The sequence below is a fragment of the Cyrtonyx montezumae genome, unplaced genomic scaffold (assembly GCF_038088225.1).
Source record: "Cyrtonyx montezumae isolate F1298 unplaced genomic scaffold, pur_monq_1.0 scaffold_3, whole genome shotgun sequence".
NCBI lineage: Eukaryota > Metazoa > Chordata > Aves > Galliformes > Odontophoridae > Cyrtonyx > Cyrtonyx montezumae.
This window is the reverse complement of record NW_027072034.1, coordinates 111,505,012-111,518,830: the sequence shown is the minus strand read 5'-3', so window position 1 is coordinate 111,518,830 and position 13,819 is coordinate 111,505,012. Positions and strand designations below refer to the sequence as shown.

The 13,819-nt window shown below is 52.7% G+C and overlaps 2 protein-coding genes across 3 annotated transcripts in view; both read left to right on the top strand.

Annotated features, from left to right (window-relative positions):
• The window catches only part of MGAT3 (beta-1,4-mannosyl-glycoprotein 4-beta-N-acetylglucosaminyltransferase), an 84,986-nt gene that overhangs the window by 28,498 nt on the left and 42,669 nt on the right, over positions 1 to 13,819 (top strand). The gene's annotated exons all lie outside the window — the stretch shown is intronic.
• SYNGR1 (synaptogyrin 1) lies at positions 2,411 to 13,437 on the top strand. 2 transcript variants are annotated; one of them, XM_065742907.1, is made up of 4 exons: positions 2,411 to 2,563; positions 9,007 to 9,244; positions 9,718 to 9,863; positions 11,005 to 11,425. In XM_065742907.1, exons 1-4 carry the CDS (start codon positions 2,465 to 2,467, stop codon positions 11,101 to 11,103), a joined length of 582 nt encoding a protein of 193 aa, XP_065598979.1. In that variant the 5' UTR covers positions 2,411 to 2,464; the 3' UTR covers positions 11,104 to 11,425. The 2 variants fall into 2 exon arrangements, with proteins under 2 accessions (XP_065598979.1, XP_065598978.1); XM_065742906.1 differs by lacking the exon at positions 11,005 to 11,425 and adding an exon at positions 11,564 to 13,437 and having other exon boundaries at positions 2,414 to 2,563.

Sequence of the window (13,819 nt, the reverse complement as noted above, 5' to 3'; positions counted from 1 at the left end):
GAGTGCCTTAGGTAAAAGAAAATGCAATGAACCAAGAAAGTCTTTCCTGGAATGAAGCTTCTGTGACAGAACCATGAAAAAAAAAAACCACCTATTAAAGACCTTGCTGAGTTTATTAAAAATGTGTGTACACACTTACAGGTAATAACAGACAATGTTATATTTCCATTAAAACAACAACCAAGAAGGAAAGTATATAGTAAAACACCTGCAACTTCTTAAATAAATCTTCTAATGACCTGTAACTCAAATGATGCTTGAGAAATCTTCATCGCACTTAAAAAAAAAAAAAAAAGATGTTAGGCAATGTGAGGAAACACAGGAACAACAAAGAAATGGAAACACAAGATTTAAAAATTCATAAGATAAAATAGGTTTTCTTGCTGACATTGGCACCCGTTTTGCTTATTTGCATATCTCAAAACATCAAAGGAGATCAAATAAATTCCTTCTCGCAGGGACACGTTCTCAAGCAGATTGTGTGTTCTCCAGGAGCTGTGTCCCACTGTGTATTTCCATGGCACTCAGTACAACACAGCTCCAAACTCAATTAGGGCCTCTCTGTGCTACTGCTGAGTTAATAATAAACAATATCAACATTGTAAGTGCTAAAGTTATGCCTCAGAAAAGGAACTAAAAATAAGGCTTATGTGAGCCTGTCTGGAGATCTTATCTCTCGTACTATTCACACATTATTTCTCTTGCTCCATGTACTGCTGATGCTGGCTCTGCTGTTGCACGGAAACATCAGCACAGGGGTAAAGCAGAGATGAAACCTGAACAGGAAGGGAGCTGGAGGATGGGAGATAAATTATTCACTGTCCCTCCGTGGGCACCAGGAAATTGGATAGGACCAGACTGTAGAAACTCAGACTTCCCTAGAACTGAAACAGTGTGAGTGCAATTGCAGGATAACTGATTTGACACATGACTCTGGCTGAAACATGCCCTGAAGTGGCTATGATCCTTGGTATGGGGTTTGTAGGGTTTTCTTCTTTAATCCCAAGGGCTATCTGGACAGCAAAAGCACAGTGAACCAGTCACTGCTTGCAGCTACAAAGGTCAGTGTGTAGCTATCATGTTTTTTATGTGGTTGAGACACAGGACACCTACCCTGTGGATGGAGAGCAAAGGGAGTGGGGAGCTCCAGAGTAGGAGCCAAAACCAGCCTGATAGAAGTCCCAAAGCTTGCCATCCTGGGGCTGGGTGTCTGGGACATCAGGGGTATCCTGCAGGGAGATCACTGGGGCAATGTTCCCCAGGCTGGTGATGTCCACTGGGCCAGCCACCTCCTCCCTGCAGCACACCTCGTGCCAAAGCCACCTAAATTCCCACTGCTGGGATGCTGATGGCAGCAGAAGGGCTGCACACAATGGTTATATCAAGTTACTGCAAACATTAATTAAAGAGTTGAGGCAAGCACCAACCTATAGAGCCAGACCCTACTCTGAGAGCTGAAGACAAGGAGCAGCTGGGTCACATGGCTGGCTCATGGGTTCTGCTAAAAACACCAACCCTTGCTTGGAGCAAGCTGAGCACGTTCCCCACAGAGCTGGCTGTGCTCAGGCATGACCTGGAGGTGACAGGCCCAGAAGCGGTCTGACCTGTCATGCTGCTTCATCAGCCTTTGAACTCAGATTCTCAGAAGAGCTGGAGGTGTGGCTGGCACAGTGGAGATGTGGTGCATGGTGTTTTTGCCCACTGAACGGCCACCCCGTGCCTGCTGCCATTTTGTAGGGGTGCTTCAGTATCTAAGGGCAGTAAGAAAGAAGGGGACAGACTCTTTAGCGGGGTCTATTGGGACAGGACAAGGGGAAGTGGTTTCAAACTATAAGAGTGGAGATTTAGATTGGGTAAAAGAAAAAAATGTTTTATTACGTGGATGGTGAGGCTCTGGCACAGGTTGCCCAGAGAGGTGGTGGATGCCCCGTCCCTGGAGATACCCAGGGTCAGGCTGGAGGGGCTCTGAGCAGCTGGTGTACCTGTGGGTGTTTATTGTAGGGGAGTTGGACTGCATGGCCTTTAAGGGTCCCTTCCAACTCAAGCCATCTATGATGGAGTAGAGAGTATAGGGATCTCACTGACGGCGGTGACATCTCCCAGATACCCCCCAAGAGCCCAAACCTCTTCCCACTCCCCTCAGAGGTAGCTGACCATTGGGGACACCCCACGAAGAGTCCCGGACTCTAGTGCTGACTGGCTAACACCACATAACTGCGGGTAAGCAAGCTCTCCACTTCAGAGCTCTGCGCACGGCGGCAAGAGAGGAGGAAGGTGGGGGGGGGGGGGAGGAGGGGAGTGCGCGCACTCGCGCGGCGCTGCCCCGCGGCGGGAGCGCGCGGCTCGCCTCCGCCGCCGCCGTGCTGCCAGGCGCGGCGCTGCCCGGCTCGGCTCGGCACGGCACGGCACGGCACGGCGCGGCCCCGCCGAGCCCCCCGCGCAGCAGCACACCGCGGGCCCCGCCATGGACGGGGGCGCCTTCGGAGCGGGGAAAGCCGGCGGCGCCTTCGACCCGCAGGCCTTCATCCGGCAGCCGCACACGCTGCTGCGGTTGCTCTCCTGGGTGAGGCCGCGGAGCCGAGCGGGGAGAGTGGGGGATGGGGGGAGCCGCACTTGGGGCGCGGGTGCGGGGAGGAGCGGCGGGGCCGTCGGCTCCCCCCGCACGTGCAGACACGCGAGGGTTATCTCTCCGCGTGCGGTGTGCCATTATATAACGCTCGTTATCGTGTTGCTTCAAAGTGCATGCGTTGTAGGTTCGCTGTAATAGATATTGCCTGTAATCCGTGCGTGCGTGCATAGCGCTCCGCATGTACGCGAGAGGCACGGCCGCGCGCACACAGCTCCGTAGGGGTCTGTCCGTGCGTATATCTGCACGCCCGCATCTGCCTCCAGATGTGCCGATCTCGGCACATACCTCCATCCGGATACATACACCCCCATAGATGCGCAGGGGACGTTGGGCCGTGCGGGCTGCGGCCCGGGGGAGGGATGGGGTGAGCGGGAGCGGGCTCTCTGTCTCCATCCGTGTGGGGGTGGATCCATGTGTCCTCCCCGCTGGCTGGGGGGGGTTATGGGATGCGGGGGCAGCAGGCCGGGGCTGATGCTTTGGGATACACGGGGTGGCAGAGGTGAGCTGGGGGGTCTGTGCTCCCTCCTCTTCCTCTCCCTCCTCGGTCTGCTGCTCTCCTAACGCGTTCCCCCATCCCATGGCCGCCGGCCCCGCGCTTCTCCGCACGAAGGTCATTGGGATTAAGGCAGCGAGCTGCGGCAGGAGCCGGCGCGGGAGAGATTGAGGTCTGAGCTGGGAGCGGAGGAGGGAGGGAGGGCAGGAGGAGGACAGAGAGCACATGCGTGCTGGCAACCGCGGGGCAGAGTAAATAAAATATGTGAAATAAGCGTGGAGAGGGGAACGGGGAGTTGAAGCTGGATATGGGGGTGCTGTCTGTCCTTCAGGGTGCTGTGATGTGAGAGTGGCTGCAGAGCCCTGGGATGGCTGAGAATGTCATTAATGCAGGTATCTGCCCGTCTGTCTGGACTCACTGACACCTGGCTTGGGGCTGTGGTGGGGCACACAGCTCTGTCCCCGTGCCTGCTTGAGGATGATGGATGGAGTGTGACCTACAAAGGCTCTCCTGCTTCTAATCTCTATGGCAGAATTTCCTCTCTCTCTCTCAACCTTTCTGCCTTCCTTTTTTTTTTTTTTTTCTTTCATGACTTCATTCTCGAGCACTGCGGGGTTCTGGCTTCCCAAAGGTGAGGCAGAGAGAGCAGGATTTTTATTAGGCACCTGCTCTGCTACGGAGTATCTCAGTGCTCTCGGAGCCCACAGCAAGGAGCACATCCTGAGGACCAGCGTCTCTCCACTGTGTTCCCCCATGGCTGCTGCTCTGACCTTGGCAGAGGACAGGATGGGGCTTACCAGCCTTGCATGGGGCTGAGGAGTTCACATCCCATTGTGGGTAAGCCAGGACCTGGCTAAGCTGTCCTGAGTGGCACATCCCCCTTTTCTCTTCCCAGCCATGGGTTCCTCCTACTGCTTTTCCTGGCCAGAGAGCCACAAGCTCCCTCCCATGTATTTAGTCCTGAATTTGTCTTCCTGCCTTGAGACCCAGAAGGGTCCTGATGGGTGCTGAAGTCCTGTCTCAGGCTGTGATGAGCACCAGAACCTTTACAGAATCATAGAATCATTAAGGTTAGAAAAGACCTCTTAAGATTGTGTAGTCCAACAGTCATCCCATCCCCACCATGCCCACTAACCATGTCCCTCAGTGCCACATCCACACGGTTCTTGAACACCTCCAGCCCCCATCTGTGAACTGGTGGAACTTCACTCAAAAAATGTAAGTTTGTGGCTGTTTTGCCCGTCTCTCTCCCTGTGAGGGAGTTCAGATGCTGGGATGATTGAAGCTGGAGGCTCCTTGTGGCCACTTTCATGTGACGAGCTTAAATGAGGAGCCGAACATCCCATGCTTGCTTCCCAAGGCAGTGACCTTGTGCTCAGGTCATGCTTTGTTGTAGCAGACTTGGTTACGACATCGAGGTGTGGATGAATGTAGGGTGTTGTACAAACAACTGTCCATGCTGGTTTTTGCCAACAGTGAAGGGCTATGGGATCAGAAGCAGATTGGCTTTGGGTGGAGGAAGGGATGGGGTAGATTTGGAAAGGAGGATGCTAAGCTATGGCACAAGGTTAGCAATTCTGGAGAGCCCATCCAACAAGCTCAGGTTACTTGGATGCTTTGGAGGCTTTTTTAAGGCATTGTTCCCCTACTGCCTCCTTGCTTGTGGCTGGCTTTGTCCAAAATAGTACCTGCTAAGCAAAATTTTCCACTTATGCTTTGCACAGAGCTGGCCAACAGAGCAGCTCGACACCAAGGGAAGGACACAACTTTCACTCTTTGAACGTAGCACCAACTCCATAAATAAATAAAGTGTGAACTGAAACGCTGTCCTAGCACTGAGGCAGGTGAGTCTGGGGCCAGCTACAGTTCCCACCTTCTTCCTGCCCTTTCTGTGTGCCCTTAGGATGGCTTTAGCTGCCATGGTCACTGCGTGCTGGTGGGATGCATGGAGAGAGAACTTTGGGGATAGAGCAACAGAAGAGTGGTGGATGTAGGCAGCCAATTTGGGGCTGCATATGGCACTTCCGAAGAGGATCTTAGAGCAGGAGCAAATGGCTGTGGTTGCTCTAAAATAAAAGTGAATCCTTCCAGAGGGTCCTGTGGGCCAGTCCCTGATGGAGAAAGGTGCAATGTGTGGTCCCAGCATGGTGGAGGGGAGGTGAAGGTTTGGCAGCAGAAGGGTTAATGGTGAACAAAGCTGCCTGGAAGGGAGAGCCTTGCTCTGATCCCAGGGCAGGAATTAGGGATGCGGAGCTGCTCCCCCCAGCATCACCTGCTCCAGCTCAGCTGAGAAGCGGGTGCCACATGACTTTGGGCCAGGGCTGCCTCTGGGAGCTGAGAAAGGCAGGGGGGACTCACAGGGGTGGGTGATGCTCTGGGATCAGGGCTCACCAGAATGCTGGGGGTTAAACAGGCCTCCTGCTTTCAGGCTGCTGCTCCCACACGCACTCAGAGCTGCGTGTGTTTTTCTTCAAAATGAGTGAAATGCAAGCAGATTTGACGATGGGGATGATAATAATAATCCATGTCTGTGCAGGGCTCTCTGAAGCTTTCCAGAAGCTGTGTTTGCGGGTGAATGAGTGCAGATGAAAACCCCATCATCTCTGTCGTTTGCGCTCTTCCTTGTCCTCATGTTTTTAAATAGATTTATTCTTGCTCATTGCCACATCAGCATGGGAGAGGTCATTGCTTCGTTCTGCCTGAGGTGGATTGGATTTGAAGTCCCACGGGTGATGTTATGTCACCAAACTGTTTCCTCTCCCTAATGGAATAAAGCAAGGGAGGAAGCAGCAGGGCTCATGGCTGGAGGGCAGCACATCAGCCCAACAGCCTTGTCCCTGCTGGGGGTGTCACAGGGTTTCTGGGGAAGAAACTGTGGCAAATTCCTGGGTGGAGGTGCCGGAAAATCCCAGTGCAGTGCCGGGGCACATCACATGATGCCTGGGGATGGGAATGGGCGCATTGCACAGACCTCACATGATGCTCAGCAGGTTCTGCCTGGCCAGAGTAGATCCGGCAGGATTAAAACAAGGCTTTGTATGGCAGGATGCAGTTCATTTTTTGATTCCTCTGTCTATGTCAGCTCTACAAGGTGCCCAGCTCTGGGCTTCCCTGCATGCCACCAGGCAGCAGTACAAAATGGGGATGCTGCAGTCCGTCGGATAATGAGGAATGGCAATGCACAGGGGAAGGAGGGTGGCTGGCATTTCTTGTAAGTGATGCAGATGTGCTGATGACAAACATAAATGCTTTATTCTTGCAGGCTTGTGACGCTTTGTTTATAATCCAGGCAGGCATTCACACTGCACCTGCTGCCTGGATTATCTTGGCACACATGCAGGTTGTGCAGCCTAGGAAATATTAAGTGTTTAATTGGTCTGAGACGCCTTGCAAAGGCAGCGAGCTTACACCTACCTACTTGTGCCAAGACACAGCTGGGGCTCACTGCAAAGCAGTAAAACCTCTGGGCTTAGCCCCCGGGGGAGTGAGGATGGGAGGTAGCATCAGGGTAAGGAGACATCTTGCCATGCTTCTCTTCCTGACCTATGGAATGGCCTTAAAGTAATGGCCTGAAATTGTTCTAGGGGAGGTTCAGGTTGGATGTTAGGAAGAAATTTCCAGGAAGAGCGGTGCTGCAGTGGCACAGGCTGCCCAAGGAGGTGGTGGAGTCACCGTCCCTGGAGGTGCTCCAGTACCATGTGGATGTGGCACTGGACATGGCTAGTGGGCATGGTGGGGATGGGCTGATGGTTGGACTAGTTGATCTTAGTGGTCTTTTCCAGCCAGTCCCTTTGGTCTCATGCACTCAGCTGATACTTCAGGAAGTGCTGACATGGATTGCTGTGAAGGAGCAAATACTAAAAAGAATAATGCTGCTGCTTTTGCTCAGGGAGAGCCCTTCCAGGTCAGCAGCAAACCCTGCTGAGATAAGAGAGATGTGTGTCAAGGCAGGAGCAGAGTAAACAGAAGTGTCCCTGGGGAGTTAGAAGTTCACTCAACCCAAAATGAACAAGCAGAGACTCAATTGCAGCTTGTTGCAAGGGTTGACCTGACTCAGAGAATTGACATTTTACCATTTTTGAGCCCTAAACCAAAAGTCAACACCAGACTATTTCTCTTTGGAGGTTCTTGTCTTCCAGAGGGAAGATACACTTTCTGCCTAGTGCTGAAGAAAACCAAGTGCCCACTTTTTAGTCCCAGTACCAGGAGGCTGATGCCTTAGGTGTTCATAGAATCATAGAATCATTTTGGTTGGAAAAGACCTCTAAGATCACCCAGTCCAACCATCAACCCATCCCCACCATGCCCACTGACCATGTCCTCAGTGCCACATCCACAGTTTTTCAACACCTCCGGGGATGGTGACCCTACCACCTCCCTGTGCAGCCTGTGCCACTGCAGCACTACTCTTTTGGAGAAGAAATTGTGCCTAACATTCAGTCTGAACCTCCCCTGGTGCACCTTGAGGCCATTCCCTCTCATCCTATCTCTGTTACCTGGGAGCAGGCCAGCCCCAACTCACTGCAACCTCCTTTCAGGTCATCGTAGAGAGTGATAGGATCTCCCCTGAACTCCTCCAGACTGAACAACCCCAGTTTCCTCAAGCTGCTCCCCATCAGTCTTGTGCTCCAGATCCCTCACAGCTCCACCCTGGACATGCTGTAGGGCATCAGTGTCTTTCTGGGAGTGAGGAGCCCAGAAGCTGAACACAGCAGTCAAGGTGCGGCCTCACCAGTCCTGAGTACAGAGGTGCCACTGGTAAAGGAGCAGAGACTGGGCTATGGGACTGGGACATCCACTCCACTAGTGGGAAATCAATGAGCTATAGAATGGTTTGGGTTGGAAAGGACCTTAAAGCCAGTTCCACCCCCTGCCCTGGGCAGGACTGTCATTCACTAGATCAGGCTTTCCAGAGCCTCATCCAACTTGGCCTTGAAGGCCTCTAGAAATGGGGTATCCACAGCTTCTCTGGGCAGCCTGAGATTGTCTGTGGGCTTGGTGTTAATCAGCACTTCAATTTTTCTTGAACTCACCAAGCAGCTGCTTCTTTGCTTTTTGGGTTGCAGAGGGAAATATGTGCATGCTGCCTTCATCATCATCATCTCCCTCCCTCTCTCCTTCCTTCTCCTTCCTTCCTAACGTCTTCTTCCTGCTGTGTCAAAGGGTTGGCCAAGCAGCAAGAGGCAAAGGCTAATTTGATGAGCAAAGGTTAAATAGGCAGGTGCAGATTAAGGCATCTGTACCTGGCCTCATCTTTAATTCTGCCTGATTTAACGTAATGCATTGCTGCTGTGTCGGTGGCAGGTAGGGAAGACTCGTGGTGCTTCTCCTGCAAAATCTCTGGGGAAGGTTAGGGAGTGTCATGGGCTGGGCTGAAGCAGGGCAGTGGGGAGAGGACAAGGAGATGGGGGGAGCAGGTGCCTAGTGGGACAGCAGGAGGAGCTGGGGCTGCGGGAAGGAGAAAAGGGAAAGGAGCACAGTAGCCAGATGGATAAAATTAGTGTGTAAATGGGTAGTGAGACAAGGAATTCCTAGAAGGGAAAGGAGTGGGTGGGAAAATAAGTGTAGACTAAGCGGATTTCTGCTGCTGGGAGCCCTTGCACGCAGGCACCCGCACCAAAGCTGTAGCTGCATTTACACTCTGCATCGCCTCCCCGTCTGTCTGCTGGAAGCCACCCTTCCTGCAGTCTGATCAGTTTGGATCAGATGGATGAACAGGCTCCATCTAGATTCGCCCTATTTCAAGCTAATCCTCTGAAATCAAACAAAACCACCTCTGCTAAACTGCCACAGTTGAGGCGAGGCAGTGGGATGGGGGCTTGCCCATGCTCCGTGGAGCTGGTCCAGAGCGACCTGCCCTGATGTTCCTGTACTTGTGCCCCAGGTGTTCTCCATTGTGGTGTTTGGCTCCATTGTCAATGAGGGGTATGTGAACCGCCTGGACGAGTCAGAGGAGCACTGCATTTTCAACCGCAACCGCAACGCCTGCAACTATGGCATTACCGTGGGTGTCCTCGCCTTCCTCAGCTGCCTTCTCTACCTGGCTCTGGATGCCTACTTCCCACAGATCAGCAGCGTCAAGGACCGCAAGAAGGCAGTGCTCTCAGACATCGGCGTCTCGGGTGAGATTCCCAGCCAGCTTTCTCTGCCCTTTCCCTGCTGTCCTGCTGCTGATGGTGGGCTGCTGCCAGATCCCTGGCGTTCCTCATCCTGATAGCTGTGCAGGATCTTCTCTGGCCCGGAGGCTTAGCTCAATTTACCTAGATCCCTCCATCCCCAGTGGTATGAAGGGACTACAAGTGGAGCAAGATCACTGCATCTGAATTTGTCAAGGATTTCTGTTTAGCCTAGCAGTCCCACACACAGCCAACAGGGCAGAGAAGGGGTGGGACCCAGCACTGCTTGATAGGGTACCTCAGTGAATGTGCAAGCTCACTTGGGCTTAGAAAGCCAGCATGACCAGCACATGGCCCAGTTTGCAGCACAATGATGGGTTGTGTGGGGTTGTAGTTTGCAGACCATTGTGATGTGTTTTATGTTGGGCTCACACACACCTTCTTGATTTCTGTCCCCTCCTGGTGGTGGTCCATTGCAGCCTTCTGGGCATTCCTCTGGTTTGTTGGCTTCTGCTTTCTGACTAACCAGTGGCAAGCTTCAAAAGAAGAGGATAACCCAATGAACGAGGGAGGAGATGCAGCCCGAGCAGCCATCACATTCTCATTCTTCTCCATCTTCACCTGGGTGAGTAAAGCAACCACAATGTCAGATTGAGGGTCCTCTGCAGTCGTAATGGCTTGTGGGGAGTGGGAGGTGACAAGTCCAGCAATTCCCTCTGGAAATGACATGGCTTTGGGGAAGGAAATGCAGGAGCAGAGGCAGTTAGGCCAGAAGCCTGGTGTGGTAATTTGGGGCAGTTCAGCTCCACCACGCCACCTTCTCCTCTAAAGAACAGGGGAAGAAAATACATTGGAAAAAGCTGTTGAGTTGAGGGAAGGACAAGGAGCTCACTCACCAGTTACCGTCACAGGCCAAACAGGCTCAGCATATGGAGATTAGTAGTATTTATTGTATACTAATAACAGATTATAGCAGTGAGAACTAAAAATGAACTAAAAATACCTTCCCCCCCATCCACTTCACCTACCTCCTCTGCCTCGTGCAGCAAAGAGGAGCGGGGAATGGGAGCTCTGGTCAGTCTATAGCACTGTCATTTGACACTCCTCTGTGGTCACTCCCTCGACCTGTTCCACGTGTGTCCTTCCCGTGAGATAACGTTCTTCTTAGACTGACCCCACATGGGCTTCCCACAGGCTGCAGCTCTCCAAGCACTGTTCCAACACACCTCTATACTGTGAGGCCCATCATTCAAGAGTTGCTCCAGCATGGGTCCCCATGGGCAGCAGTTACACAGCATTTTCCTGTCCATAAAAACAGCACTTGTAACTCACCGATGCTAAGCAGAGAAGGGAGCTGCAGGCTAGGGGCTCACATGAAATGTCCTCAGTGGCCACAGGAGGCTGCAGTTGCATCCCTCCCATCTCTAGGGATGCAGTCTGCACCTGTGACTGCAGTAGTTGAGCGCTGCACCGAGGCAGCAGTGGGGACAAGGGACAGCAGTGTGATCCCCACCTTTAGAGACGAAGACAAGCAGCAGCATCTCTCAAGCTCCAGCAGCAGGCATGATGGGAACCAAGGCCTGTGCAAAAACCCTATTGGAGGGGGGTGTTCTCAGCACTTGCAGGGTCCTCCTGGATGCGTGGGCTTCGGGTGGCTGAATGCAACCTCTTCCCCAGATCTTTGTGTTTATTTTTCAATTTCATTCAAATGCTCTGATCTGATCTTCCTCACTGATCCTCCTCCCCACCCCTCTCTCTCCTCACAGGGCTTCCTCACCTTTCTGGCTTTCCGACGGCTCAGAGACATTACTTTTCAGGAAGAATACAACACACTATTCCCCAACTCCCCATCCTTGCTGCCATAACTCCCCTCACTGGCGAGGATTCTGGGGATGAGGGGTGCAGATGGAGGAAGCTGTTGAGCACTTGGCTCCAGCTGTGTGTTCCTCCTCTGCCCCTTCTCTCCCTTAGCCTAACTAATGCTGCATAACACTCGTGCCTTTCTTTTGATGACAGTTTATGTCTCAGCCAGAAGATGCCTTACGCCCCTTGCTGTGTTTTCTCTATTCCTCCCAGCCCTCATTCTCCAAACCCTGCCTCCAGGGGCAGCTCACAGCCTACCAGACTGCTCACCTCTGCAGGGGATGCTCTGGGAAGACTGCTGGAGTCCAGATGCCCACATGCCCCTGCTAATTCTATGGGGTTGTCCCCCAGATGAGCTTCACGTACTAACCCATAACCATGACTAACCTCCCTCTTTGTTTATTTCTCTCTCTCGGCACGTTCCCCTTTCTCTCTTTCCCATCTCTCTCCATCCTCCTGAAGGTGGGCCAGGCGTTCCTGGCGTATCAGCGCTTCCGGCTGGGTGCCGACTCGGCCCTCTTCTCCCAGGACTACATGGACCCCAGCCAGGACTCCGGCATGCCTTACGCTCCCTACACGAACGAAGAGGATGCGACGGACGCAGTGGGGACGTATCAGCAGCCCCCTGCAGCAGATGCTTTTGACACCGAGACACAGGGGTACCAAACGCAAAACTACTGAGCCGCCGATGCCCCTTTCCCGTCCCCTTCCCCTTCTGCCCCCTTTCCCACTGCCGGCAGCGAGCCGAGGCACGAGCCAGACGCGTGCGTAGTGGCGCAGGAGTTGGCTCTCAGCTATGCTCCAGCCTTCTGGGTCATCTGTTTTTATTTATTGTTTTTAACAAAAAGAAAAAGTGCTCCCCATTGCCTTTTTCCTCTCCTCCCCCCAGAAATACCCGGCACCAAATTGTTCCAAAATCTGGCACCGAGGGAGGTCCCCCCTTCCCCTCTCTCCCTCTTCCTTGGAAGACAGAAGGAGAGAGGGGCTACAGCAGAGGTGGAAGGGAAGAGGTGAGAGGGAGTGGGATGTTCATAGGCGAGGTGGTGCTGCTCCGTGCTGCAGGAGCATCTGAATTGGCTCAGGGAGGGGAGGGTGGAAGGGGCAGGCTGAGCTGCCATGCAGACATGTGAGGGTGGAGGGAGGGATGGGGGAGGAGGTGCTCCTCACTGCGAGTCAGGGTGAGACAGAGTGGGATGAGAAGGAGGAATATTTGCAGGTACAATCAAAATTCAGAGCTTTTCACAGGTTTTGTTGTAGATGAAAGCAAGAGGCCTTGAGGGAGCAGAGCAGGGAGACGATGCCATGAAGGCCACTTCTTCTCCATGCAGAGGTGTTTTCACTTCTTGGGTACTGCCGCATCCCCCTCCCTTCCTCTGACCTGATGGTGCATGTGGGAACAGAGCAGGAACCTCAAAAAGAAATGCACCTGTTGTGTCCAGACATCACATCTGCGTGCAGTGGGCAGTAGACAGTCCAAAGTGGTCTTCACTTCCCGCTCAGATGGGAAGGTGAGCAAAGATGGGAGAATTGCCTCCATTTCCACCCTCCAATTGTTTGGGGCCACAGTGGGCTCTCTGAACACTGGTCCTGCTGTACTTTCAGTTACCTTTGTGCTCCGTCTGCAGCATCAAACATGTCTTTAAAGCCTCACCTAGATGGCAGTAGTGAATCTCAGATAGAGCTCGTATTGACATTGCTCCACACTTCTAATGATTTTGCTTCAAGACACAGCTCTGGAAGTTCAATATTTATTCCAGGATAGAATTAATATATGTGCCTACAAGTGAAGAATTGAGCAGTAGCCAGCTGGACTGCTTCAGCACAGACATCTTTCAGAGCACAAGCAGTGGGGTCTGTCTTGAGGAGCTATGTTCTCTAGGCAGCCACCGTGGTCCACGTGGCATTGGCCTAAGGAGCAGAGATCAGGAACAGATCCAGCATCCACCGGTGCTTCCCCCAAGCATTCAGCCCATTTCCTGTAGCATCCTTAGGGGCCAGGGGGACAGGATGCAGGTCTGACCATACGAACACCTCATCTGGAGGACTCAGTCTTCTTTCATTCAGGTCATAGTTCTTCCTCCTCCTGGCACTACTCCTTTCCAAGTGCTCCACATCAGTGGAGAAGGAGTAGACAACAGAGTTGGAGGTCGCAAGGGGGAAGGAGGGACAGCTCTCCATTGTATGCAGGCCAAGTTTCTACCTGCTCCACACATCCCTTTCTCTGTGGCTGTGAGCAAAAGCAATACTGTACATAGGAGGTGTATTTTTCAGAGGGAAGCTCCTCAGGCTTTTTTTTTTTTTTTTCCAGTAGGATCAGCCTAATATTTAGGCTTTGGAGAAGGTTACTTTATTGAGAGATTCAATGTGGGGGGAGCTCCTTCCAATCCACCTCTCCCACCAGGGGAGAGGAAGGAAAGAATGGTGAAGTGGAGGAGGAGACAAAGTAGTTGTACCTACCCAGAGTCATCTGTGTCATCCTTCATGCTTTCATTTTGGATGGGGTTGGGGAGGGGTGGGTGTTGCCAATGCTATAAATAACCAGCTCTCAGAATGAAGATGTGTTGGTCTGCTGGGAATTGCCCATCACCTGTCCTGTCTGACTGGGGTGAGAGACCAGGCACCTGAGAAGTACAGGCCATGATTGTGGGGGGGGGGTCTACATGGGTTCTCTTTGACAGTGTAGCATGGGACAATTGTCTGTTCTTCCCCCGTTAGAGC